General features: G+C 42.1%; 1 protein-coding gene across 1 annotated transcript in view; it reads left to right on the top strand.

Annotated features, from left to right (window-relative positions):
* Nucleotides 1-26684, top strand: part of LOC126258318 (otoferlin) — a 198490-nt gene that overhangs the window by 105496 nt on the left and 66310 nt on the right. Inside the window, exons 12-13 of the mRNA XM_049955637.1 lie at nt 9001-9169; nt 25991-26226. Coding sequence (XP_049811594.1) covers nt 9001-9169; nt 25991-26226 — 405 coding nt within the window. The remainder of the gene's footprint in view (nt 1-9000; nt 9170-25990; nt 26227-26684) is intronic.

The raw sequence follows: 26684 nt of genomic DNA, 5'->3' as shown, positions 1-26684 counted from the left end.
AGGAATGCGGGTAAGCTACTACAAACAGCATAGTGAACGCATTATTGTGGCCAAGATAGATACGAAGCCCACACCTACTACAGTATTACAAATTTATATGCCAACTAGCTCTGCAGATGACGAAGAAATTGAAGAAATGTATGATGAAATAAAAGAAATTATTCAGATAGTGAAGGGAGACGAAAATTTAATAGTCATGGGTGACTGGAATTCGAGTGTAGGAAACGGGAGAGAAGGAAACATAGTAGGTGAATATGGATTGGAGCTAAGAAATGAAAGAGGAAGCCGCCTGGTAGAATTTTGCACAGAGCACAACATAATCATAGCTAACACTTGGTTTAAGAATCATGAAAGAAGGTTGTATACATGGAAGAACCCTGGAGATACTAAAAGGTAGATTTAGGAACCAGGTTTTAAATTGTAAGACATTTCCAGGGGCAGATGTGGACTCTGACCACAATCTATTGGTTATGACCTGTAGATTAAAACTGAAGAAACTGCAAAAGTGTGGGAATTTAAGGAGATGGGACCTGGATAAACTGAAAGAACCAGAGGTTGTACAGAGTTTCAGAGAGCATAAGGGAACAATTGAGAGGAATGGGGGAAAGAACTACAGTAGAAGAAGAATGGGTAGCTTTGAGGGATGAAGTAGCGAAGGCAGCAGAGGATCAAGTAGGTAAAAAGACGAGGGCTAGTAGAAATCCTTGGGTAACAGAAGAAATATTGAATTTAATTGATGAAAGGAGAAAATATAAAAATGCAGTAAATGAAGCAGGCAAAAAGGAATACAAACGTCTCAAAAATGAGATGGACAGGAAGTGCAAAATGGCTAAGCAGGGATGGCTAGAGGACAAATGTAAGGATGTAGAGGCCTATCTCACTAGGGGTAAGATAGATACTGCCTACAGGAAAATTAAAGAGATCTTTGGAGATAAGAGAACGACTTGTATGAATATCAAGAGCTCAGATGGAAACCCAGTTCTGAGCAAAGAAGGGAAAGCAGAAAGGTGGAAGGAGTATATAGAGGGTCTATACAAGGGCGATGTACTTGAGGACAATATTATGGAAATGGAAGAGGATGTAGATGAAGATGAAATGGGAGATATGATACTGCGTGAAGAGTTTGACAGAGCACTGAAAGACCTGAGTAGAAACAAGGCCCCCGGAGTAGACAACATTCCATTGGAACTACTGACGGCCTTGGGAGAGCCAGTCCTGACAAAACTCTACCATCTGGTGAGCAAGATGTATGAAACAGGCGAAATACCCTCAGACTTCAAGAAGAATATAATAATTCCAATCCCAAAGAAAGCAGGTGTTGACAGATGTGAAAATTACCGAACTATCAGTTTAATAAGTCACAGCTGCAAAATACTAACACGAATACTTTACAGACGAATGGAAAAACTAGTAGAAGCCGACCTCGGGGAAGATCAGTTTGGATTCCGTAGAAATACTGGAACACGTGAGGCAATACTGACCTTACGACTTATCTTAGAAGAAAGATTAAGGAAAGGCAAACCTACGTTTCTAGCATTTGTAGACTTAGAGAAAGCTTTTGACAATGTTGACTGGAATACTCTCTTTCAAATTCTAAAGGTGGCAGGGGTAAAATACAGGGAGCGAAAGGCTATTTACAATTTGTACAGAAACGAGATGGCAGTTATAAGAGTCGAGGGACATGAAAGCGAAGCAGTGGTTGGGAAGGGAGTAAGACAGGGTTGTAGCCTCTCCCCGATGTTGTTCAATCTGTATATTGAGCAAGCAGTAAAGGAAACAAAAGAAAAATTCGGAGTAGGTATTAAAATTCATGGAGAAGAAATAAAAACTTCGAGGTTTGCCGATGACATTGTAATTCTGTCAGAGACAGCAAAGGACTTGGAAGAGCAGTTGAACGGAATGGACGGTGTCTTGAAAGGAATATGTAAGATGAACATCAACAAAAGCAGAACTGGAATGTAGTCGAATTAAGTCGGGTGATGCTGAGGGGATTAGATTAGGAAATGAGACACTTAATGTAGTAAAGGAGTTTTGCTATTTGGGGAGCAAAATAACTGATGATGGTCGAAGTAGAGAGGGTATAAAATGTAGACTGGCAATGGCAAGGAAAGCGTTTCTGAAGAAGAGAAATTTGTTAACATCAAGTATAGATTTAAATGTCAGGAAGTCATTTCTGAAAGTATTTGTATGGAGTGTAGCCATGTATGGAAGTGAAACATGGACGATAAATAGTTTGGACGAGAAGAGAATAGAAGCTTTTGAAATGTGGTGCTACAGAAGAATGCTGAAGATTAGATGGGTAGATCACATAACTAATGAGGAAGTATTGAATAGGATTGGGGAGAAGAGAAGTTTGTGGCACAACTTGACCAGAAGAAGGGATCGGTTGGCAGGACATGTTCTGAGGCATCAAGGGATCACCAATTTAGTATTGGAGGGCAGCGTGGAGGGTAAAAATCGTAGAGGGAGACCAAGAGATGAATACACTAAGCAGATTCAGAAGGATGTAGGTTGCAGTAGGTACTCGGAGATGAAAAAGCTTGCACAGGTTAGAGTAGCATGGAGAGCTGCATCAAACCAGTCTCAGGACTGACGACCACAACAACAACAACTTGTGTCCCGTCTGTGTATCAATCTCAGGATCAGTCCACTGGTAGAAATGGCACATAGATGTGATTTTGAATAGCTACGTTATTACTGTGTCTTTACAAAAAAATTACTAAAAAATGTAGTTTACATATTTAAAAAAATATTTCAATCACTATAACTGAAGCTTATATCGTTGAAATGTCTTCGTTACTTGTGAGGAAAGAGTCTCTTTTCCAGAACAACCTTGATTCCGACGACGACAACAACGAACCTGACGTTAAAATGATTCTTATGTAATGCCATGATTATATCAATGACCAGATTCGGCTTGTCCTTGATTCTGAACTGTAGTATGATGATGAAATAGTTGTCTGCTTTTCATGTTAAGCAAATGACAGATCCTACATCCAAAGTAATATTACAAATGCCTGTTATCATTTCACGGCTAAACTGCTGAACCGATTTCAATGAAATATGATATGGCGATAGTTTGAAACCTGAGGAAGAACGTAAGATACTTTAGAAAGTGTGTAGTAGCAGGCATTTATTGATTTGAAGAGTATTATACAGGATACATACATACTGAAACTTACTGGCAGGAAGTTTCATACCAGCACACACTTCGTTGCAGAGTGAAAATTTCATTCTGGAAATATATATGATTTCTGTTTACTCTTTGTAGGGTAATGTTTACGTTCAGAGGCTCCAGTTCTGTAAATAGTTTTTGTTTGTGTTGTCTTTATTTTTATTTGAAAACAAATTACATTCTGAAATGCAGAGAGACGGAGTAAGAGGTCTAGACATCAGTTGTTTTGTTTGAGTGTGTGATATTTGTGCCCAAACAACATTTAGAATTTAAAATACTCTGTTTTGTGATTAATTGTACAACAGGACCAACAAGTGGTGACCCCAATGTGATCCAAACAAAAAATATTCTCTAAGGTTGATGTCCTCAAAGCATCTTACCAAATCCCACTAGCTAAAAGTGATAAGGAAAAGAGTGCTGTGATTGCACGCTTTGAAGTTTATGGATTCAGTTTCATGCCGTTTGGCCTCAGGTATGCACCCAGTACCTTTCGGAGATTTACTAAAATTTTGAGAGATTAAGATTTCTGTTGTGAATATTTAGATGATATACTGATAGTTTCTAGCTCTCCAGAACAACATACTTAACATTTAACTATCCTGTTTGAACGATTCAACAATGTTGGTTTAAGAATTAATATGGCAGATTCTGTGTTTTGAGTTCACGAAGTTACTTAAATCACCTAATAAAAGCAAGTCTTCTGGTCCAGATCGTATACTAATTAGGATCCTTTCAGAGTATGCTGATGTAATTGCTCCATACTTAACAATGATACGCAACTGTTCATTCGACGAAATATCCGTACCCAAAAACTTGAAAGACTGGAAAGTTGCAGAGGTGACTCCAATACTCAAGAAAGGTAGTAATCCACTAAATTATAGGTCCATATCATAACTTCAATATGCAGCAGGATTTTGGAACATATATTGAGTTCGAACATTATGAATTACCTCGAAGAAAACGGTCTATAGACACACAGTCAACATGGATTTACAAAACATTGTTCTTGTGAAACACAACCAACTCTTTAATAGCATGAAGTGTTGATGCTATTGACAAGGAATTTCAAATTGATTCCGTATTCCTCGATTTCCGGAAAGATTTTGACACTGTACCACACAAGCGGCTTGTAGTAAAATTGCGTACTTATGGAATATCGTCTCAGTTATGTGACTGGATTCGTGATTTCCTGTCAGAGAGGTCACAGTTCGTAGTAATTGACGGATAGGCATTGAGTAAAACAGAAGTGATTTTTGGCGTTCCCCAAGGTAGTATTACAAGCTCTTTGCTGTTCCTTATCTATATAAACGATTTGGGCAGCCGTCTTAGGTTGTTTGCGGATGACACTGTCGTTTATCGACTAAAAAAGTCCTCAGAAGATAAAAAAAATTGCAAACTATTTATAAAAAATATCTGTATGGTGCAAAAATTGGCGTTGGACCCTAAATAACGAAAAGTGTAAGGTCAAGTGCGAGGTCATCCAGTGCTAAAAGGAAATCGTTAGACTTCGGTTACATGATAAATCAGTCAAATCTAAACGCCGTAAATTCAACTAAATACCTAGAAATTACTATTACGAGCAACTTAAATTCGAACGAGCACATAGAAAATGTTGTGGGGAAGGCTAATCAAAGACTTCGTTTTACTGGCAGGACACTTAGAAAATGTAACAGATCTACTAAGGACACTGCCTACACTACGATTGTCCGTCCTCTTTTAGAATACTGCTGCACGGTGTGGGATCCTTACCAGATAGGACTGACGGAGTACATCGAAAAAGTTCAAAGAAAGGCAGCACGTTTTGTATTATCGCGAAATATGGGAGAGAGTGTCACAGAAATGATACAGGATTTGGGCTGGAAAACATTAAAAGCAAGACGTTTTTCGTTGCGACGGAATCTTCTCACGAAATTCCAATCACCAACTTTCTCCTCCGAATGCGAAAATATTTTGTTGACACCGACCTACACAGGTACAAACGAACACCATGATAAAATATGGAACTCAGAGCTCGTGCGGAAAAATATAGGTGTTCGTTGTTTCCACGCGCTATAGGAGATTTGAATGATAGAGAATTGTGAAGATGGTTCGATTAGCCCCCTGCCAGGCACTTAAATGTGATTTTCAGAGTATCCATGTAGATGTAGATGCACAGTAGATGTGGATGAACACAGAAGGTACCAAAGAAACCCAAAACTAGTAAAGTCGATAACTAATTGCAAATTTCCAGGAACCGTGTCGGAAATGCGTCGTTTCCTTGACACAGTGAATTTTTACCGAAGACATTTGGAAGAGATCGCCGAACATCAAGCTGTTCTAAATGATTACTTGAAGAATACCAAGAAAAACGACAAAAGAAGTATACAGAAGGTAGAGGATGCATTAAAGCAGTTCGAGAAGTGCAAATGGATCTTACAAACGCAGCACCTTTAACATTCCCGAATTTAAACAATGAACTTGTATTACTTGTAGATAATACTGTGGCTGACAACCTATTCAGACTGGAAGAATTAGTACCAACTAGTAACGAAAAGATAGCAGACTCTCAAGTGAATGATCAAGAATTCGAGAAACTTCACTCTAGTTCTCAAACGTCATCGAAATTTAAACAGCAGGAAATCGCTTGTAGAAGATTATTATGGAGTGATGTATCAAAGAGTAACATTCGTCCTTTATATTCCTCAGCAATTTAGATATTATGTTTCTTCAGTATTACCACAGTATGATGAAAAATGTTATTACGCCTTTCTGAAATTAGTAACGAGCAGATTCATTTGGCCAAGCATCGAACAAGACATCCAAAAAATGGGCGAAATCATGCACAGAACGCCAAAACAACGAAGTGACTAGACATACTAAATCTCCTATTGGCCAGTTTCCAGCCACAGAGGGACTATTTAAGGTGGTACACGTCGATCCAGTCGACCTACCTTTGAAATTACATTAGTCGGTTCCGTAACTGGACAGAAATTCTATTATGTGATGGTCGAGCAGAACAGTGACGCGAGCGTTTTATAACTCCAGGATCACTAGATTTGGAGCAACTAACCAAGTAGTAACTGACCAAAGAAGACAGTTCCAACCAGAGCTGTTCCTTGCATTTGGTAAGATTTGAGATTCTAAATTATCACAAACTACGGCATATCATCCACGATTAACTGTGAAAATAAAGAGACACCATCGAACATTCAAGGCAGCCATTAGAGCACATGGTAAAAATAAATGAAGTGACATCATTCCAGAGCAAATGGTGAAAATCAGTGGAATGACATCATTTTTAAAATTCTCCTAGGAATGCGTTGATTTGTGAGAAAAGAAAATAATTCAAGAGCTCCTGAGACACTGTATGGCACAACTCTAACGTTGCCTGGTGATTTCATTGTGAGGTCGGAAAACAAACCAGAAGTAGATCTTCCAGTATTCACTTCTCAGTTACGTTAGTAAGTGGATAAACTACGCCGTTCAGAATGTTCACACAAGGTAAAGGAAATAGCATTCCGTAGTAAGGATCCGCATAATACAACTCCTGAATTTGTGAGGAATGACAAAGTGAAGGCCAAGCCTCCTTGCGAAGGCTCCTATGAAGTCCTGGAGTAAAAACACAATATTTCACTCTAAAAATTAAGTATGTGCCAACTGACATCTCATTTGACGGACTGAAACCTGCCAACATCCTTGTGAACACGAATACCAGTGGCCGACAGGATAACCTACAGAGCACTTCACCTGAGAATGAGTTACCCATACCTCCAAGAGGCTCACTAAAGAAATTTACTCGATTTGGTCGAGTTGTGAAATTCTCGAGAACTGCAAGCAACTGCCTTACATTGATTGAATGTTCCGTCGGTTCTTGCTAGAATATTTTATACATAATGAATTAAACACGAACAACAATGGTGTAATATTCTACAGTATATATTGTATAATATTACACCAATGTGTGTGTTTTATTTGTTAAGCAATTGACTTAGATACTGAGGGGGGATGATGTAGGGTTACGTCTCTGTTTATAACCTACAGTTCAGTGATCAGTTCTTCTTTATATTGACTTTTTCTCCTCTTTGAAAACAAACGAAATTTTGAAATGCACGCAGTAAGAAGTCGTCATATCAATGGTTTGTTTGACTGTGTGATATTTGTCTTGTAACGAATGGAAGTTTCTAAATAATAATTTCGAATTTAAATATTCTGTGATTAATTGTACAACAGAACTAACAGTCTTTACCTTGTGAACCTTATCATACTTGTGAAAATGTTGAATAAGGACAGCTGCGACTGTAAAAAATCTTTATTCAAAGACACGAACGGTTTCGCAAACTATATTTGCATTACCAGGTGTTTACCTGTACACAAATACATAAAACGACTTACTAGAATTTTGGCAGTGGCAGGTAATGGGAAATAAAAGCGTTGAGGTTTGTGTCTACTTACAGTCAATCCATAGAAGTGATCTAGTGGAAATCTGAAAAAAGTACACTTCCCAACATTCTCATCAAACTATTTAATACGTCTCGCTTGAAAACATGCAAACGTCCATAAATAGGAAAAATGGTTAAGGCCATCCTGAAACCTAAAAAGGAATCGTTAAAAAAGAGAAAAGCGGGAACTTAGTGGATATTAATTAATAATATATAAGGATATTCCGAAGAAGAACAGCATTTGAAACTTTGATGGAGCAAGAACTGTTTCATCGACAGTTCCGTAGTAATATTACAAATGAGAAAGTAACTTTGTCTGAAATTTGGTATGGAGAGAGCTGGAAACCTAATTAAGAACTTAGGCTTTTTCAGAAAACAAAAAAATCGATTCTAAGAGGGTCAAATAGTGATTGAACGTCTTTTTTACGTTAGTGAACATATACCGTGTTAAAAAATCCTTGTACTTGTTGTATGATATACACAGTGTATAGTGTGTAGATACTTCAGTAGCACAATGCATAGATGCGCACTCTTGCCCCTATGTGTGTGGAGATGCCCCGGGCGGTCAGGAATACCAACTTGACTGTCGCCCGACATACGGCCGACAACTAGGAGTGACGGTTTGGGACGCCATTTCTTTTCGTAGCAGGATCCCTATGGTGGTCATCCGCGGCACACTTACAGTACAGCGGTACGTCGATGACATTTCACGTCCCGTTTTGTCTCCCCTCATGGCCAGCCTCCCTTGGCTTAACATTTCAGCAAAATAATGTCCATCCGAACACGGCGAGAGTTTCTACTGCTTGCCTTCGTGATTCCCGAACGCTGCCTTGGCGAGCAAGGTCACTGGAACTCCCACCAACCATCTCGGGATTTTGACGATCTGTCGCACCAATTGGACAGAATTTGGTACGATATCAGTCAGGAGGACATCTAACAACTCTGTTAATCAATGCCAAACCCAATAACTGTTTGCATAACGATCAGGAGTGGACCAACGCGTTATTGACTTGCTCAATTTGTGAAACTGTTTCTCTTGAACAAATAATTGAATTTTTGTGGTATTGTAGTCATTTGCTTGTCTATACCTGTGCGTCACATCTACCGGTTTCCATCCCATTCGGATAATTCCTTCGCACTTTGTTTTTGTGTCTTAGAGTATATTTTTAAAATGATTACGTTTTGACTGAGACTAAGAGAAAATTGTGGAGCAAAAAACAAAATGTTTAAAAAGGTCGATTTTTCCGTCGACCCCCTAGTTGTGACTTGGCACATACATAAGTCAAAGAACTAGTTAACCGGGATCTGTATACTACATTGTTGCAATGCGTATTAAGTCTGAATGAGACGATAAAAAACGTCTGAATAGAGTTTTGAGAGAAACTGGCGGTGTTTTTCGCGTCGCAGCGGAGCGCCGGAGTTCGGAGTGGCGCGAGCAGCTGGCGCTGGAGGCGCTGCGGGCGTGGCGGCCGCGGCTGGTGGCGGAGCACGTGGAGCGCCGGCCGCTGCAGCACGCCGCCTTCCCGGGGCTGGCGCAGGGCTTCCTGCACCTCTGGCTGGACCTCTTCCCGCTGCCGTCCGCCGCCGCGCTACCGCCGCCGCCCGTCGACATCTCGCCGCGGAAGCCGCGGGACCTCGAGCTGCGCGTCGTCGTCGTCGGCACCGAGGAAGTCCCGCTCGACGAGAAGGACTTCTTCGGCGGCGGCCGCTGCTCCGACGTCTACATCAAGGGGTACGGGGGTCTCGCATTACAGCGCATACGGTTCTCGCAGCTGACAGTTACAAACACGAAAGCATTTCTTTGCGATGAGCAACCGGCGTGCTCGAACGTTCGGAATGCGGTGACCGTGATCTAAAGCAGTGGTCGTCAGCCTTCCCTGGTCAAGAGCCGATTCTGATATTGCGGGGTGGTAATAATCCACATAAAGTAGTGTTTTATGAGCCCCTAATAGACTACCTTTAGCACGGGCGCGGTAAGTTGGCCGCCGGCCCCGAGTATTGATCCTTAAATGTACGAACTATTAGTCACACTTCATGTCGACTGTTCTCTGTTGCCGATTGTTTCCAACATCAGTGACGCGAAAGTTGTGACACTGTAATTGCCTTACGAAGTGTTGTTGTGTTGTCTGTGTGAGCAAACATTTAATTGATTAATAATGGTAATTGCACTTTCATTCAAATGCGTGAAATGTTTTCAGTGTCATTTCTCTTTGTGCTATAACAGCTGTAATGCAATTACATATTTCTTACTACAAATATGTACTGTCCTTTAAGGTGACCATCTCTGTAATGCACATTCGCGAATCCATCGTACCTCCGTCTCAAAATATATACCATAGCAACTCATCGGTAGAGTCGCTCTCGCCCGTGAGTTGTCACCACTGGAAGACAAACGATATGACATTCTCCCTCCCACATTCCCTAACCCTGCAGTGGTCGTGCTACTTAGCCCTCTGGCCGTAAGGTAACCGACCAACTTTACTTAACTCACGGTCGAATTCGCCAACATCAAATTAAAATCAAACACATTTTGAAATATTATTATCTCTGTTAGTATTTTTGTTTATTACTGAGAAAGAAGAGTACGCCGGTCGGAGTGGCTGTGCGGTTCTAGGCCCTACAGTCTGGAGCCGAGCGACCGCTACGGTCGCAGGTTCGAATCATGCCTCGGACATGGATATGTGTGATGTCCTTAGGATAGTTAGGTTTAATTAGTTCTAAGTTCTAGGCGACTGATGACCTCAGAAGATAAGTCGCAAAGTGCTCAGAGCCCAAAGAAAAGTACGCTCTTAACATCCTCGTAACGCTGTTTGACGTTTTTGGTTCAAATGGCTCTGAGCACTATGGGACTCATCTTCTGAGGTCATTAGTCCCCTAGAACTTAGAACTACTTCAACCTAACTAACCTAAGGACATCACACACATCCATGCCCGAGGCAGGATTCGAACCTGCGATCGTAGCGGTCTCGCGGTTCGAGACTGCAGCGCCTAGAACCGCACGGCCACTTCGTCCGGCTTGACGTTTTTGGAATTGGCTGTTAGTTGCTAGATGCTTGTTGTTATAAAATGCAGCTCAGAACCGCGTAAGGCACGAACGTTGGCTTTATGTAGCATGCTACCTGCTGGCCGCAGTTCGACGAGCACTGTTCTAGTGGACTACAGCTGTTGGTCCTCACTCGGTGACAATGCGGAGAGGGAGGGACAGAGGGAGGGAGGAGGGAGAGAGGGGGGAAGAGAATAATCTTGCACAGCTTGGTGGAAGTTGAAAAACAAAAGCGACACTGCCCCGGCTAAAGTAAATTGTCAGCTTCCTTCACTCACCATTACACCTTGGGCTCCGTTGGGACTTAGCTAGCTGCCGTGTATCTTTAGTAGGGCCACGCGCCTGTTTGGTCTCAATCGCTGGGTGCTCGTCCATGTGAAGGCAAGTGACGGAACAGCCTGCCATATGAAGCTGAGAAGTGTATAAGCGAGTCATAGCGAACGACTGCTGCAAATACAACTTCGCGACGCAGGTGCGATGTTCTACAAGCGTCCTACGGTAATCAGTGCTCGGCCCCGTGTTATAGAGGGTAATTTTAAATAATGGGACAAAGTTTTTGAAATATCTCCTGAGTTGGTGAGAAACAATGTAGGTATAACGAACATATGTCTAGACACGCATCGCTTCCACGCCAGTAAATTTCCATGCGCAGTAAATTTCAGTGGACGACGCCAATCTCAGCATCTGTAAGTGGACTAATCAGAATATCCACTACACAACGGCCACGGACAATCAATATCAGTTGAGCCTCAGTGTGTGGGCAGAAACTTTTGACGACCAGCTCACTGAGCCAATAGATCTGCTCTGAAATCTCAACACGTTGGTGTACTAGATTGCCAGACAGGGAAGCGCGCTGGTCGCGGTGGTATAAGTTGTGAGCAATGGTAGAGTGTGTATTATGCCGTTACCGAGCTGTGCTAGTGCTTATGGATTCAATCACCTTCGGATTCCAACACAACGAGATCTACTTTGCACTGCTGCAGCACAACTGTACCCAACGTTATACTTTCACCTCTATTCCCCGTCGCACAAAGGACGCACTCAATATTCTGCATAGGGCCAACAATATCAGCACAGATTATTAAACCGTCGAGGTCGCCACCCGTTCCCAACTTCAAAAAAATAAACCGAAGTGAACATAAGGCATTTACAACACTATACTGCATTGTTTTCATGTAGCACACGTTAAATCATATACTAACCATTCACGTTAAAACTGCCGAGCCACAAACTGATCCTTGAGAGGGAGACACTAAGCCAATCCAACAAAGTAATGCATGTACACCATCTCACAAATGTTCTACATCACTACATATAAACCTATCGATGGCGTAGTACGCCAGCCTCTTAAGATGACCCAGGATCAAATGTCGTTTTCCTGTCTCTGTCTTATGTAGACAGGCTTGTACAGCTTGTGTTTCTTTAAGCCATCAGGAGCCGGTATATCCCTTCACGCTATTTTAATGTTTAACATAATTTTCATATTAACTGCGGCATTGTAAATGTAGTAAATTTCCCCTCTGCTCATACGACTTTATGAAAAATAGATTCTCTTTGCCTTTGTGTGCTGAATGTGAAAATCATTCATTATAGTAATCAGGGCGTACAAAAATCAGATGCCAGACTGTGATACGTCAGTTTTGCATCTCGGCGGTTACTGGCGTTGTCAGCAGGCAAGCAAGGATGGTCCACTGCCGGCTGATAGTCTCAACACCAAGGGATGTTTCCGGCTCTCACCAGCGCCACCCCGGCTTTGGAATTCCTTCAAGTAGCCTATTTTTCGCCACTTGACAACAGACCGTTGTGTCCTATCATCCCAGCACAGCCTGATGGCCGTTTCAGCTGCATTTGACTGTCTGATGTTTGAACGATTTCACTGCATCTGTCTGTGTCTGTATTCTTTTGCTTCGTTACACTGGATGATTCAACGACCGTTGTTCTGGTACAAATTTGCCAAATCATGGACACATCAGAACCCGTACAACTGGATAAAAAGTGGGAGAGAGAGAGAGAGAGACGGAGGGGTGGGGTAGGGCAGGGGGGGGGGTGAGGTTGTAGAGGCACCTCGGCAACGCATGCTCCCCACAGTAATTCACCAAAAGAAACCGCTTTGTATAACCTACTCAGTCGCCAAACCACAACGATCTGTACTTGTCCTTGTGGGAGAATGTGCCAGGTGACCTACATAAATATACCCCAGATGAATGTAAGACACAAATATGCTGCCCGTGACACAGTGACCGCACCCATGTGAACTGAGGTACAAATTCCTGTCCAGCTATCAAGATAATTTTTCATGTTGTTCCTTAAATAGTGCAATGGTTTCTTCACAGTCGATACATTAACCTTCCCCGTCCTGTCTTAACCAGGATTTTTCTCCGTCTGTAATGACCTCAGTTAGTCTTCCTTGTCCGCGACGCCATTTCATGGCGAACATGAGTGAGAGTTCATATTTCTACGAATGTACGGACGCACATGGCAGTCACTCTAAACAACTCTTTTTCGCCCATCACAGCCGTTAGCAGGAATGTAGTGTATGTTATATGGTTCAAATGACTCTGAGCACTATGGGACTCAACTTCTGCGGTCATTAGTCCCCTAGAACTTAGAACTAGTTAAACCTAACTAACCTAAGGACATCACACACATCCATGCCCGAGGCAGGATTCGAACCTGCGACCGTAGCGGTCTCGCGGTTCCAGACTGCAGCGCCTAGAACCGCACGGCCACTTCGGCCGGCAGTGCATGTTATACATAATATGAGTTATTTCATATATAATGACTAAAATGTTGACTTGTGCTGCATAGGTTTTATTTTAAATTTATTGTGCCGGACCGGTATCTGGCCACATCCCACACTTCAGAGGCATACCAATACTGTTATGCCACATGGTAGTTATCAAAAATGGTTCAAATGGCTCTGAGCACTATGGGACTTAACATCTGTGGTCATCAGTCCCCTAGAACTTAGAACTACGTAAACCTAACTAACCTAAGGACATCACACACATCCATGCCCGAGGCAGGATTCGAACCTGCGACCGTAGCAGTCGCGCGGTTCCGGACTGAGCGCCTAGAGCCGCTAGACCACCGCGGCCGGCTGGTAGTATTATGAAAAAGAAGCTGATGGGCGAGGAACACATGAATAAGCACTATCTGCATTCTTTATTTCCACCAGTAAATTATCCACCTGTTTTTCTTGATGAGTGGGTATTTGGTTGACCTTACCACATATAAATTTGGCACAGCATACATCATGTTGCTGAAAATGAGCGATGACCAACTGCACAAACGTTCACAGAAATTCTGAGAATACATGAAGTGGTCCCTAGAAGCAGAAATATCCATTTACAGACATATGTTCTTAGGACCTGAAATGTTTGTTATCCTCCCCGAAATCGACTTTCTTCTACCGGTGACAGTTATATAGAAGTTTTATATGTGTAAAGTCATATCATGTCATAAAACGCCTGTTGTTAAACGGATAAAACTGACGTTATGCTCAATGTAGCCGTGATCGAAATATCGATTTTATTCATTTATGACAGAAAAATTCGTAATAAAAACAACCTTCGTCAATTCTTTTAGTTTTCTGATTTCAGCGCAGTCTTGTAGTCATCCCCGAGATTCACACTTTGTTCTAACCAGATAAGGCAGATAATCTCTTGTCGTGATTTATTACAGCTTAACAACATGATGGGTCTACAAAAACAGCCTCTGCCAAAATAACTTCTGACGAAATCAACCTTTGTCATTTGACAAGAGCTATTTTGTGTGAAAGCAGACAACAAAGCACCCTCAGTGTTCATTTGACCTTCGTGGTTTCCACCCCCGGTTGCTGAGTGGTCAGCCCGACAGAATGTCAATCCTAAGGGCCCGGGTTCGATTCTCTGCTGGGTCGGAGGTTTTCTCCGCTCAGGGACTGGGTGTTGTGTTGTCCTAATCATGATCGTTTCATCCCCATCGACGCGCAAGTCGCCGAAGTGGCATCAAATCGAAAGACTTGCACCCGACGAACGGTCTACCCGACGGGAGGCCCTAGTCACACGACCTTCGTGGTACTTGTTGGATTATTTCAGTTTACTCTTTCGTAAATGACGGTTCAATGTCTGTAGTTCTGTAATGAGTCTCTAAGATAGTATGTAATGGCCTAAAAAGCAGTAACGTCAAAAAGAAAGAAAAATGTATTATGAAAAAGAAGCTGATGGGCGAGGAACACATGAATAAGCACTATCTGCATTCTTTATTTCCACCAGTAAATTATCTACCTGTTTTTCTTGATGAGTGGGTATTTGGTTGACCTTACCACCGCTTCCTTTGGCTGCAGATGCAAAAGACTGCGCTGCTTTCAAACGACAGCACTGACAAAGGCAACAGTTTTTCTCAGAGTTCTATAGAATGGAGACAAAAATGCACGAGGTTCCTATTTGGCTGGTCTTATCACTTTTGATAGTGTGAAACAAAAATGGTCGCACAAAATAATGCATGAAGAGCGAGCAAGTGGTGGTGATGGCACCGGTTCAGGTTCGTTGTCCAGAACCTCTTTTGCACACAGTATTTATAACAAAAAGGAAGGCCGAGTGACTGCAGATGCTACTATAACAGACTAATCGGTATGCAGAGAGGCATTCATGGCTTTTCATACAATCTGTCGACATCGATTATGCACTATCCCACAGCATCTGATCTCAGACAACGGTTCCGCAAAGGGTATGAGAGGCAAGCACAATAATAGACTTCGTGCACTTCGGCCACTCAGAGACCCTGTCGAATATCACCTATCTTTATGTAAACCAAGAGGTTTCCCTTCCGTAAGAATTTGTCCAAAAGGTATCTGCCCGAAACTCCAACTGTGAAAAAATTCACTGAGTTTTTCTGGATAAATATCAAATTAATGTGCCGTACAAACTCTACTGGGAAGTTTTCAGTACCTTCAGTATATCATTTGGATATCCTCGATTTGAGGCTTGTTTTACCTGCAACGCTTTAGTGAAACGGATATCTGCTACTAGCGTCAGTGACGATTCAGGAAGTTCACTTAAGAAAAGCGGAAGCGTTTTATTAATTAAAAAGACGCTTCAAAAGAATTCTCCACAGGGGTTGATGACAATTGTATCTACGATGACATTCAAAGAACCTTCCTGTGCCTCAGCTAACAACTAACGCAACATTTTATGTGAGACAGCTATGGCATTATGTATTTTGCGTTTACGGCCTTGCCAGTGATGAAACAGTTACGTTACATATCATGAAGCCGTTTCAAAGACGGGGCAGAATGAAGTGACCTCTTTACTGTTTCACTGCTTGAAAAGTAGGCAACATCTGAAGAGAAATATAGTTCTGGTGGAAACGCTGGTCACAATAATAATTCGGCATGATATATTTTCTGTATATGCTATTGCATAGTCTGAAAATGTTCAAGAATGACTTGCATCTTTTCCATGAGAGGCCATACTTTTTGGCCCAATGAGCAAGACTTTATCTTAGAAGAAAGATTAAGGAAAGGCAAACCTACTTTTCTAGCATTTGTTGACTTAGAGAAAGCTTTTGACAATGTTGACTGGAATACTCTCTTTCAAATTCTGAAGGTGGCAGGGGTAAAATACAGGGAGCGAAAGGCTATTTACAATTTTTACAGAAAGCAGATGGCAGTTACGAAAGTCGAGGGGCATGAAAGGGAAGCAGTGGTTGGGAAGGGAGTGAGACAGGGTTGTACCCTCTCCCCGATGTTATTCAATCTGTTTATTGAGCAAGCAGTAAAGGAAACAAAAGAAAAATTCGAGTAGGTATTAAAATCCATGGAGAAGAAATAAAAACTTTAAGGTTCGCCGATGACATTGTAATTCTATCAGAGACAGCAAAGAACTTGGAAGAGCAGCTGAACGGAATGGACAGTGTCTTGAAAGGAGGATATAAGATGGAAATCAACAAAAGCAAAACGAGGATAATGGAATGTAGTCGAATTAAGTCGGGTGATGCTGAGGGAATTAGATTAGGAAATGAGACAAAGTAGTAGATGAGTTTTGCTATTTGGGGAGCAAAATAACTGATGATGGTCGAAGTAGAGAGGATATAAAATGTAGACTGGCAATGGGAAGGAAAGCGTTTCTGAAGAAGAGAAATTTGTTAACATCGCGTATAGATTTAAGTGTCAGGAAGTCGTTTCTGAAAGTATTTGTATGGAGTGTAGCCATGTATGGAAGTGAAACATGGACGATAACTGGTTTGGACAAGAAGAGAATAAAAGCTTTCGAAATGTGGTGCTACAGAAGAATTCTGAAGATTAGATGGGTAGATGACATAACAGATGAGGAGGTATTGAAAAGAAATTTGTGGCGCAACTTGACTAGAAGAAGGGATCGGTTGGTAGTACATGTTCTGAGACATCGAGGGATCACCAATTTAGTATTGGAGGGCAACGTGGAGGGTAAAAATCGTAGACGGAGACCAAGAGATGAATACACTAAGCAGATTCAGAAGGATGTAGGCTGCAGTAGGTACTGGGAGATGAAGAAGCTTGCACAGGATAGAGTAGCATGGAGAGCTGCATCAAACCAGTCTCAGGACTGAAGACCACAACAACAACAACAACGAGCAAGACGTCTCCTGAGTTTCATGTAAGAAACAGAATCAGGTCATTGAAGTATCTGATGGTTAGGACACAGTCATTACCTCCTCTCGAAAACATCGAACACCTTTCCACATCTGCAAAGCAGACTAGCTATCGATAGACCTTGGCCTACGGTTGCACTTCGGAGAAAGGTGAAGCTTCCACATGAGTTGACTTTGAGTCAGATTTATCAGAATGTAGTCAAAATTAGGAAATCGAAAACTCAAGACGTTACAACGCCTTTTGCTTATTTGACGAGTGACAGCGAAAACATATTTAAAACATAGATTCTCTATGAGGAGGAAGAAGATGGGCCCAACATGGATACGGTTGAATGTCATGAATTCTATGTATCGTTAATGTAACTTAATCTTCTGTTCTGAAAAAGATTAGCGTATTATGAGCTTTATGAAGTACAATTAGTGCACCTATCGAGTCATTCTCTCATACATCCAACTACATTTTCTGAAAAAAAAAACAGCCATGTCAGTGAGGACTGTAATTTGAAAAAAAAAAAAATACTTTGACTATACTGAAGGTACGTTAGTACAGTGTCATAAAAATGTCTTAGACATTGGCAAGAAGCTACATAAAAATATAATTGACGTCAAGATGTTATACAACTATGAAGAGTGCTTTTTCACTCTCCTTAAAAATGTAATTTTTTTGTAAGGGTCGTTTTTGTTACAAAGTTTTTTATTATTTTATGTGATGTCACTACCTCCAGAAAACTTTTACGTTCAGTCTGTGCATTGTTTACACAAACGACATACCCAAATTTACAAATGGCTCTGAGCACTATGGGACTTAACATCTGAGGTCAGCAGTCCCCTAGACGTAGAACTACTTAAACCTAACTAACCTAAGAACATCACACACATCCATGCCCGAGGCAGGATTCGAACCTGCGATCGTAGCAGCCGCGCGCTTCTGGACTGAAGCGCCTAGAACCGCTCGACCACAGCGGCCGGCCCAAACTTTACAGATGGTGAAGTGATTGTGTACGCCAATGACATGTTTTTATTTAAAAGTAGTTGAAAAGTTAACTATATAAATAGGAAGCTTCAGTAACTTCTATAAAATTCAATGTCTGGGAAGCCAAACATGTCTTGTAATGCAGTCTCTGTTGACAACTGAAATTTGTTATGGGGTGTTTAGAAACACAGGTAGATAGGATGTTAAATTTTTGCGTCAACGTTATCAGAAAATTAATTTCTTGTAATATGGGCCCACAGCTTCTACAATCTTTTAAGTGAACTCATATTCACTTTTAGCTGTTACTATTTCTATTTCACTTAGCAGTTTCGGCCTTGTGTCATTTCCAAAGATAATATTCCATGTTATGTTACGTTACAGAAATAGATTAAACGTAACGTTATTGTACGATTGAGTTACTCTTGATGGTAGTATAATCATTTAGTGTTATTAATGACGTAATTTTTATTGGCATGTAGGTTAATGTAAGTAATCGTGGGCAGAGATGGCTTCCACTTACATATCAATAATAAATCTGTTGATGTCATTAACAACAACCAATGTTGATCATCAAGAGTAACACAGTACTACAACAACGTTATTTCAACGTATTTCTGTGACATAATATAACGTTAAATCTCATGCTTGAAAGTGTCACAAATTCCGAAATTGCAGTGATGGAATAAAAACAGTAACAGCTAAATGAGGATATGACGTAATTTAAAAATTATCAGGAAATGTAGTCGTACCTTATGTCTTATGTAGCCGTTGTATGAGAGGGGAGGTGGAGGAGAGGGACGATGGTTATCAATAAGAGTTAAGTTACAAGTCCAAAGACCATCGATTTCTTAAAAGCATGAATCAGGGGACAATAGGCGACCATGACAGATACACTCCGAACAATGTAGTCCCGTGGTAGGGATCCCAAACTCACCCCTCCCCCCCACCTCTGCGTAAACCACCTATGAGATGATCTAAAACAAATAATGGAATATCAATGCCACATGAACTCATTCTTTCGGATCGCAATACCTCGACACTTCAGATAAAAACCTCTTTACACCCAGCAGACGATTTAGACACGCCAACTTTGTTACAAAAATGACAGAAGCTGAGACTTAAGGCTATATTGGCGTTTCCTATTTACCCACGATTATTACTCGTACTTCAGCCGGCCGCGGTGGTCTCGCGGTTCTAGGCGCGCAGTCCGGAACCGTGCGACTGCTACGGTCGCAGGTTCGAATCCTGCCTCGGGCATGGATGTGTGTGATGTCCTTAGGTTAGTTAGGTTTAAGTAGTTCTAAGTTTTAGGGGACTGATGACCACAGCAGTTGAGTCCCATAGTGCTCAGAGCCATTTGAACCATTTTTTTTCGTACTTCTGCCTGTCGGAAGCAATCCGTCTTTTCCCGTAAACACGCTCCTTCCCATCTCTTCAGCTGAGGTCCAGCTGACCAAGCTAATACTCTGAAAATTTAGCACCTAATGCCATGTAGAGTGCATTGCAGATTTGGTAACTGTAAATTTGTATTGTCAGTGTCAAACTGTAAATTTGTATTGCCAGTGTCAAAATACTGTCCGACTTCTTGTGCTTTGTGAAAACTTTCTCCATCAGAAAACATGAGATATTCAGTGAAACTAACTACCTCTATAGTAGTATCGAAGAAATTAATTCCGATCATTGTCAGGCGTCTTGCGCTTTGTGCAAAGTTTTTTAATCACAAGACGTGAGATATTCAATGAGACTAGCTACTTCCCGTGACATCGAAGTAAATACAGAGAAAATACAGGACTACGGTGTGGTGGGACAGAATACCTTCTGTAGCTCAGAACAGCTCACAGTAACACGGAACAGAGCATTTTCATAGCGTGCCGCCCCTCCCCTCTACACTGGAGAAGTTCTATGACTGCAACTCTCACGCTTTTGCGGAGATTCCGTACTCCTTCACGCAAACATCACATATCGGTATTATGTTTATCTCTGTTTTCGTTCTCCTGAACATTTTTCAGCTATCGTTTTTCTCCGAAGTGTCAGCAGAGATGGTATGTACTGCTAAACTCTTCAAGTGAGAGACGCGTGAAAACTCTGTGGCCGTTTCTGTTACCATATAATTGCTAGTTACCGGTAACACCTTTCGCTGAGACAATGCCCTTAAATGTGATGGTGTAGACAGTCCCACATGCAGTACTTCACGTTGATGAGAGAGTGTGCGTCTTTGAGGGGGGGGGGGGAGGGGAGGCAGCGATTCGTAGTATAATGGCGCCCAACAAGTCCTAATATAACTTGGGAAATCCAGCCAGATTGTATTATGCAGGCAGCCGCAGGCGGTTAACGTACAGTGCCTTATTACAGCAGACAGTGACATTTCAGTTTATTGTTGCTATTTTAGATCACTGGGCTCACATTGGATTCTTGTAAGGCAGGGCAGCTAATGTAACTATCCTCTTGATAATAACAAAAAAGCGGAAAACTAGATCGCCCGGAAGCTCGATGTGGCCCATACGACAAACGTGAGCATGACTTCGGAGAGGAACCCGCTTTTCACGTTACCGATGCATTCACTAAACATCGCTTATCACCTATTGCCAAGGTCCACGATGAAAACGACACTCTGTGTCGTTCTCATATCGGCAGAAACGTGATTTACTTTATGAGATGTCCCATCACAGTTTCACGTTTCTGCATTGTCGATGTCTGTCTGCCGACTGTATCTGAGAACTTTGTGCGCAGGGGTGAACAAAAGGCTTCTGTGGGAAATCTTGCTTAAAAATTACATATTCTGCAATTATCTTCATAACATTCGTTGGGAAACAGGTCAGGAGGTGCCATAGTTAATGTTCTGTAACAATTCATGCTCCGTAGCGAAGTGAATTTTAGCTACAAGCCGCTATATGCGCTGGATTCTGGTTATGCTATGACATAATGCCCATCACTTACTGCGAAACTTTCTGATGTATTAAAACTATGAGCCTGTTTGGTCTTCAACCAGAGCTTTTACACTTAGTTAAGACAAGTCTTGTCATCGAGTGAGTCGAGAGTTAACTATAACTGATGCGTGAGCGTGTTGAGTATGTGACGGCTACGTTCTGTTACATGACACAAAGGATCCTATTGCTTCAAGGTCGCGCAGAGTTTTGCTATAACAACGTACAGAGTTTTGTGAATTCATTCTGGGTATAGAAATTAAAAATAACAATTTTCTTTTACGTTTAATATTTAATGATCAGACTACGTTCCATTTACGTGGTAAGTAAACCATCATAATGTAACAAAATGGGGAACACAGCAGTGACTTTCCGCAGCTAAATACGAGAGAGACTTTCCAAGGTTTCATATGTTTTGTAGTGTTTCTCCTGAAAGAGTTCTTTTTTGCGGAAAATGTGGTTACAGTAATAGCGCACGAGGATGTGTTAGAGATATAATTTTTCCCATAATTGCAAAGACATTCCGAAAATTTCATGTTTCAGCACGGTGGAACACTGCATGTGAGAGAACTTGTTAATAGTGAGATGCAGCAATGACCGATCAGCCGTAATGGCGATACTGATCTCTCATTGCCCAATTGGCGCCACAGGTCCGCCATCTAGCGGGATAACTTTTTTTGTGGGCTGTATGAAAGAATCCGTCCTCGTGGCTTTCCTTACAAAATTTTGGCTGAAGTACGACGCGTTTTAACAACAACTGTCACTACAGACAATCTCGCCAAAGCTTGGGAAAAGTTTGATCATCGTCTAGTTGTTCCAATTGTGTCCGGTGCAGGTCACAGAGAATATTTGTGAAACTTAAATGAAAACGATGATGTGCAAAGGAATTGTAAAAAGTTCCCCTAGGTTTATATGTATGCATGCAAAAGTATGCCGTTGTAAAATGGGATGAACCTTGTGATAATAAAAGCGTTGTAGTCCTATACACAAGCTAACATTCATCTGAGTTTTCTATCATATATATTATTTCGCAAGTCAACACCCATTTATCTCATCATATACTAATCGCACAGTGATAAAGGGTTTTTTAACCGGCTGCTTAGCTAAAACTTACTATTTGTAGAAAATTTTAATATAAAGAGGATGTTAACTATCATAGGCAAAACGGCATACCTGTATGCTACGAAGCTAGGTTATTAATCACGAATAAGAGACTCCCTTTTCAATTTATGTTATTACAAATACTATTTTACTTGTTTTGAATTACTTATTAACTTTATAATTTCTATACAGCATTGTCATAGATAATAACCGTGATCATTGCGGTAATCCATTATTTCTGTCCGTCGTACAAGCTGATTTTTCTGAACGAATATACTTTCCGAAACGACATTTGTCATCGTTGCCTTGAACTGTGATTCACCTATTATTACTACGGCCTAACGTGCTTCCTGTAATTGAACTTTGTTCAAAATTATGTGCATGGAAATGTATATACAGGGACGCATCATAAATTCATGATTATTATTTCGTGTCGATCGGTTCATTTTTAAATATTTTTCTCTTCATTCCCTCAACTACCCTTATCTCAACTACTACACTTAGCCGGCTAGAGTGGTCGAGCGGTTCTAGGCGCTTCAGTCTGGAACCGCGCGACAGCTACGGTCGCAGGTTCGAATCGTGCCTCGGGCGTGGATGTGTTTGATGTCCTTAGGTTAGTTAGGTTTAAGTAGTTCTAAGTTCTCAGATATTAAGTCCCATAGTGCTCAGAGCCATTTGAACCATTTTTGATTACACTTATTGGAAACACTGTCATTATTTACAGATATAAAGCTGGGAAAGTTTCGCACGAGTTCCCTATTCACAGTTAATGCTGACGTGACTGACTCTGGGGAAATTGTTGTAATACCACGAATAAAGTTAAGACCATCTGAAACAAGCATGTTTGACAAGAGGGCAGTTGCCTATTAAGATTGCATTTGCAACAACTATAAAAAAGCCATAGGGAAAAATGCTTCAAAGAGCAGGTTTACATTTACGAAATCCCGTCTTTATTCGCATTTTCAAGAGCAAATAAATTAACTGCCATTTGTGTATCTCTTAAAGAAAATTGGAAACAAAAAGTACAGGAAGATTACATTCTTACGTTATTTATAGTTTACACCGAAGTATGTAATGGTACGTAAAGAATTTTTTTCAAAATTATGTGCATCGAAGTGTAATTACAAGGACGCATCATAAATTCATGGTTATTATTTGACATCGTTCGGTTCATTTTTAAAGATGTTTTCTCTCCCTTTTTTTTATCCCAGCGACTACACTTATGCCAGATACTGTTATGATTTCCAACTATTAAACTGCAAAAATTCCGCACTGGTCCCCTGCTTTTAATTAGTGTGAAAGATGCAGGCTTGTGCAATCGAATGGCTCGTGTAGAGACATCCTATATTTTACGAGGCCCACGAGAAAGATAGGCCGGAGCGCGTACGTCACAGCACGTGATACTGGAGGTCTCTCGGCTGCCAGCAGCCGTCTCTGGAGGGGAGCGAGTAACCATTTGAGACAAGTTTAATGATTCTTAACTGCGTGTTTCAATGCATGCAGGCTCTCTACAGCACACGACAAAGTTAAGATCTTTGGTGGGTACCTTTTCAATTACATATTGATTTCCCGTGGGCTCTACACGGGGCTGAGCTTCCGCGAAGTGTGGCGGGCAAGCTGAATAGTATGACGTAACAAGTTCGTTGCGGGACCCGTATTTCTTGTGGGCAAGCCGCGTGCAGGACTTATACTAGATGGATGCAATGGAAATTTTCTACTACCAAAATGCTTTCGTAATATTACTCATTCTAGATTACGACTGAGAGGCTGGGGAACCGCCACTTACCATCCGGCGGCAGCTCCTGCTGCTGCGCCAGGCTTGTAAGTTTCTTGCAGCTCCCACCTCACCTGCTCACCATATTGTTGCTCATCCACCTCTGGACCGCCTTTTTTCCCACCTTCCCCGGGCTACGTTGCCGTTTGGGATCCGTGTGCAACGTGTGCTAGAGTCCCTCGGTGTGGAGTTTGTACAACCCCAAATCCTGGGTTTTAACCGCCTGCCACCCTGGTTATTGAAGAGGCCCGGAGTGATTTTAGATTTATTGCAGTACAAGAGAGATAGCACCCCTGCCACCGTTTTTAATGCAGCATTACCTGCCATTTTATCTGAGCACCACGACTATGTAGCTGTTTTTACGGATGGGTAGAAACAGGGGGATTCCGATGGTTGCTCTGTTGTTTTTCCGGATCGTGTCCTCAGGGTCCGACTGCCTCAGCCTTTTACTGTCTTTGATACAGAATTGTATGCGATCTTGCGGGCGCTGGAGCAGATGAGACGTTCTTCCTGTCCTAAATTTCTTGTCTGTTCCGGTTCACTCAGTGCCCTTCACTCATTGCAACGTTTGCATCCAGCAGATAAAATAGTCCAGACCATCCAAGACGCCCTCCTCCAACTACAGCGACTGGGGAAGGTTGTGGCTTTCTGCTGGGTTCGGGGCATGTCGGCATTGCTGGGAATGAAAGGGCAGATCTCGCAGCCAAGCAGGAGTGTCTCGATCCACAAGTATCTCAGTTGCTATCCCCCTGCACGCACTCACCTCGCTGTTGAGCTCACGAGTCATGCGTCGGTGGGAGGATGAGTGGCTCGAAGTGGCTGACAATAAGCTCCGTATAGTCAAGCCCACAACGCGTGTGTCGTGTACTTCCTTTCAGCCCCGTCGACGGGACGAGGTTCTCCTCACTCGGCTTCGGATAGGCCACAGCCCTATGACGCATGGCTTCCTGCTCCGGCGAGAGGACCCTCCAATGTGTGGTGCTTGTGGCGTCCAGGTCACTGTGCGCCACGTTTTATTGGATTGCGTTTTATTTTCTGACCAGCGGGCCGCGGCTGACTTGCCAGCGGACCTGCCATCTCTTTTAGGCAACATTCGGACGAATGTGGTTAAAGTTTTAAAGTTCTGTGCCATGTCAAATGTTTTTACAAACATTTTAGGGAGAGGATCTTAATTTGCTCACTGTGTGACAAGCTCGCCCATATTTTATGTAAGTGGCCAGCCAATGACAATTTCCTGTGGCATTCCTGTTGCTACGTTTTCCCTTTCCTTACGTTTTACTTTCTTATGTAGCATTTTCCTTCTTTTCCTGCCTTCTTTGCATGTGTGCTTAAGTTTTATTAGGTCTGTCCACATTCGTTCCTTTTAATGTGAGTCAGGGCGCTGATGACCTTGACGTTGAGCGCCCATAAGCCCCAACACACACACACACACACACACACACACACACACACACACACACACACGACTGAAAGTCAATTTGTAACCTTCTATTAGTACTATATGAGATTGATACTTCAGTAACATTGCTGTAAATTAAATAAATATTTATCAAGTAGCTTTGTGGAATTATGAGCTATTAACTCGTTTCTGAATCATTTAAGGCGAATAAAAACAGCAGATCAATTCCTGTATGCCCGTCTGACCTGTTAAAATTAATCAAATCTGTCTTTGAATCAAAATGTAAAAAGTCACACTAGATAAAATTAGCTTTCCAATTTGCCCCTCCCTCCCCCTCCCCATCTTCTCCCCGAAAAATAATGCTGTGTGCGAGTCTGCTCAGGGCCCCATTACTTTATTCAATGTGCACACAATATGCAGCATAGTGGTGTTGTATTGCCCAACAGCTGCAAAGGTCAGTCAAAAGTCGCATACGAACTCACGGGCGTCGCCGTGGACCACCTACTGCCATTCTTAAACTAGCCAAGTTACATGCTGCAGTGACGATTTTCTCTGCGTGAACGCTGTCCAGGTGGGTGCCGGAGCAGAAGGCGCAGTCGACGGACGTGCACTACCGGTCGCTGAACGGCGAGGCGATGTTCAACTGGCGGTTCGTGTTCCCGCTGTGCTACCTGCCGGGCGAGCGCCGGCTGCTGGTGCAGCAGCGCTCCGGACCGATGCTGGGCCGCTCCACCCGGCGCACGGCGCCGCCCCGGCTGCACCTCCAGGTCTGGGACAGCGACCACTTCTCGCCCGACGACTTCCTCGGTGCGTCGCAACAAGTAGCAACGCCTCATTGTAGCCTGTAAAACAGCGCAGGTCACTTTTGTTTGCAGTAGTGATAGAAAGCATACATAGCAGTACATTCCTGATGGGAAGAACACTCTATGGTATCATCATCAGTTATCTGCTATATTAGCAGGTCCTTTGCCTCTCCATTTTCTGCGATCCATTGCTTCCTTCTTAAGGCTGCTGTATGTTGTACCGTCCATCAAGTCATCCAGTATCTGGAATCTCTTCCTTCCTCGCTTCCTTTTCCCTTCTACATAACCTTCTAAAACTGTTTTCATCAGTCCGTCATACTTTCTTAATATATGCCCAATCCAATTTCTTTTTCTTTTCTTTATTACATCTAGTAACTGTCTTTTCTCTCCCACTCTTCTCAGTACCTCTTCATTTTTTACTCTGTCCATCCAACTTATTCTTTCCATCCTCCGCCATGTCCA

This window comes from Schistocerca nitens, chromosome 1 (assembly GCF_023898315.1).
Source record: "Schistocerca nitens isolate TAMUIC-IGC-003100 chromosome 1, iqSchNite1.1, whole genome shotgun sequence".
Taxonomy (NCBI): Eukaryota; Metazoa; Arthropoda; class Insecta; order Orthoptera; family Acrididae; genus Schistocerca; species Schistocerca nitens.
Note: the sequence above shows the minus strand (reverse complement) of the source record. Positions and strands in the feature narration are given on the sequence as shown.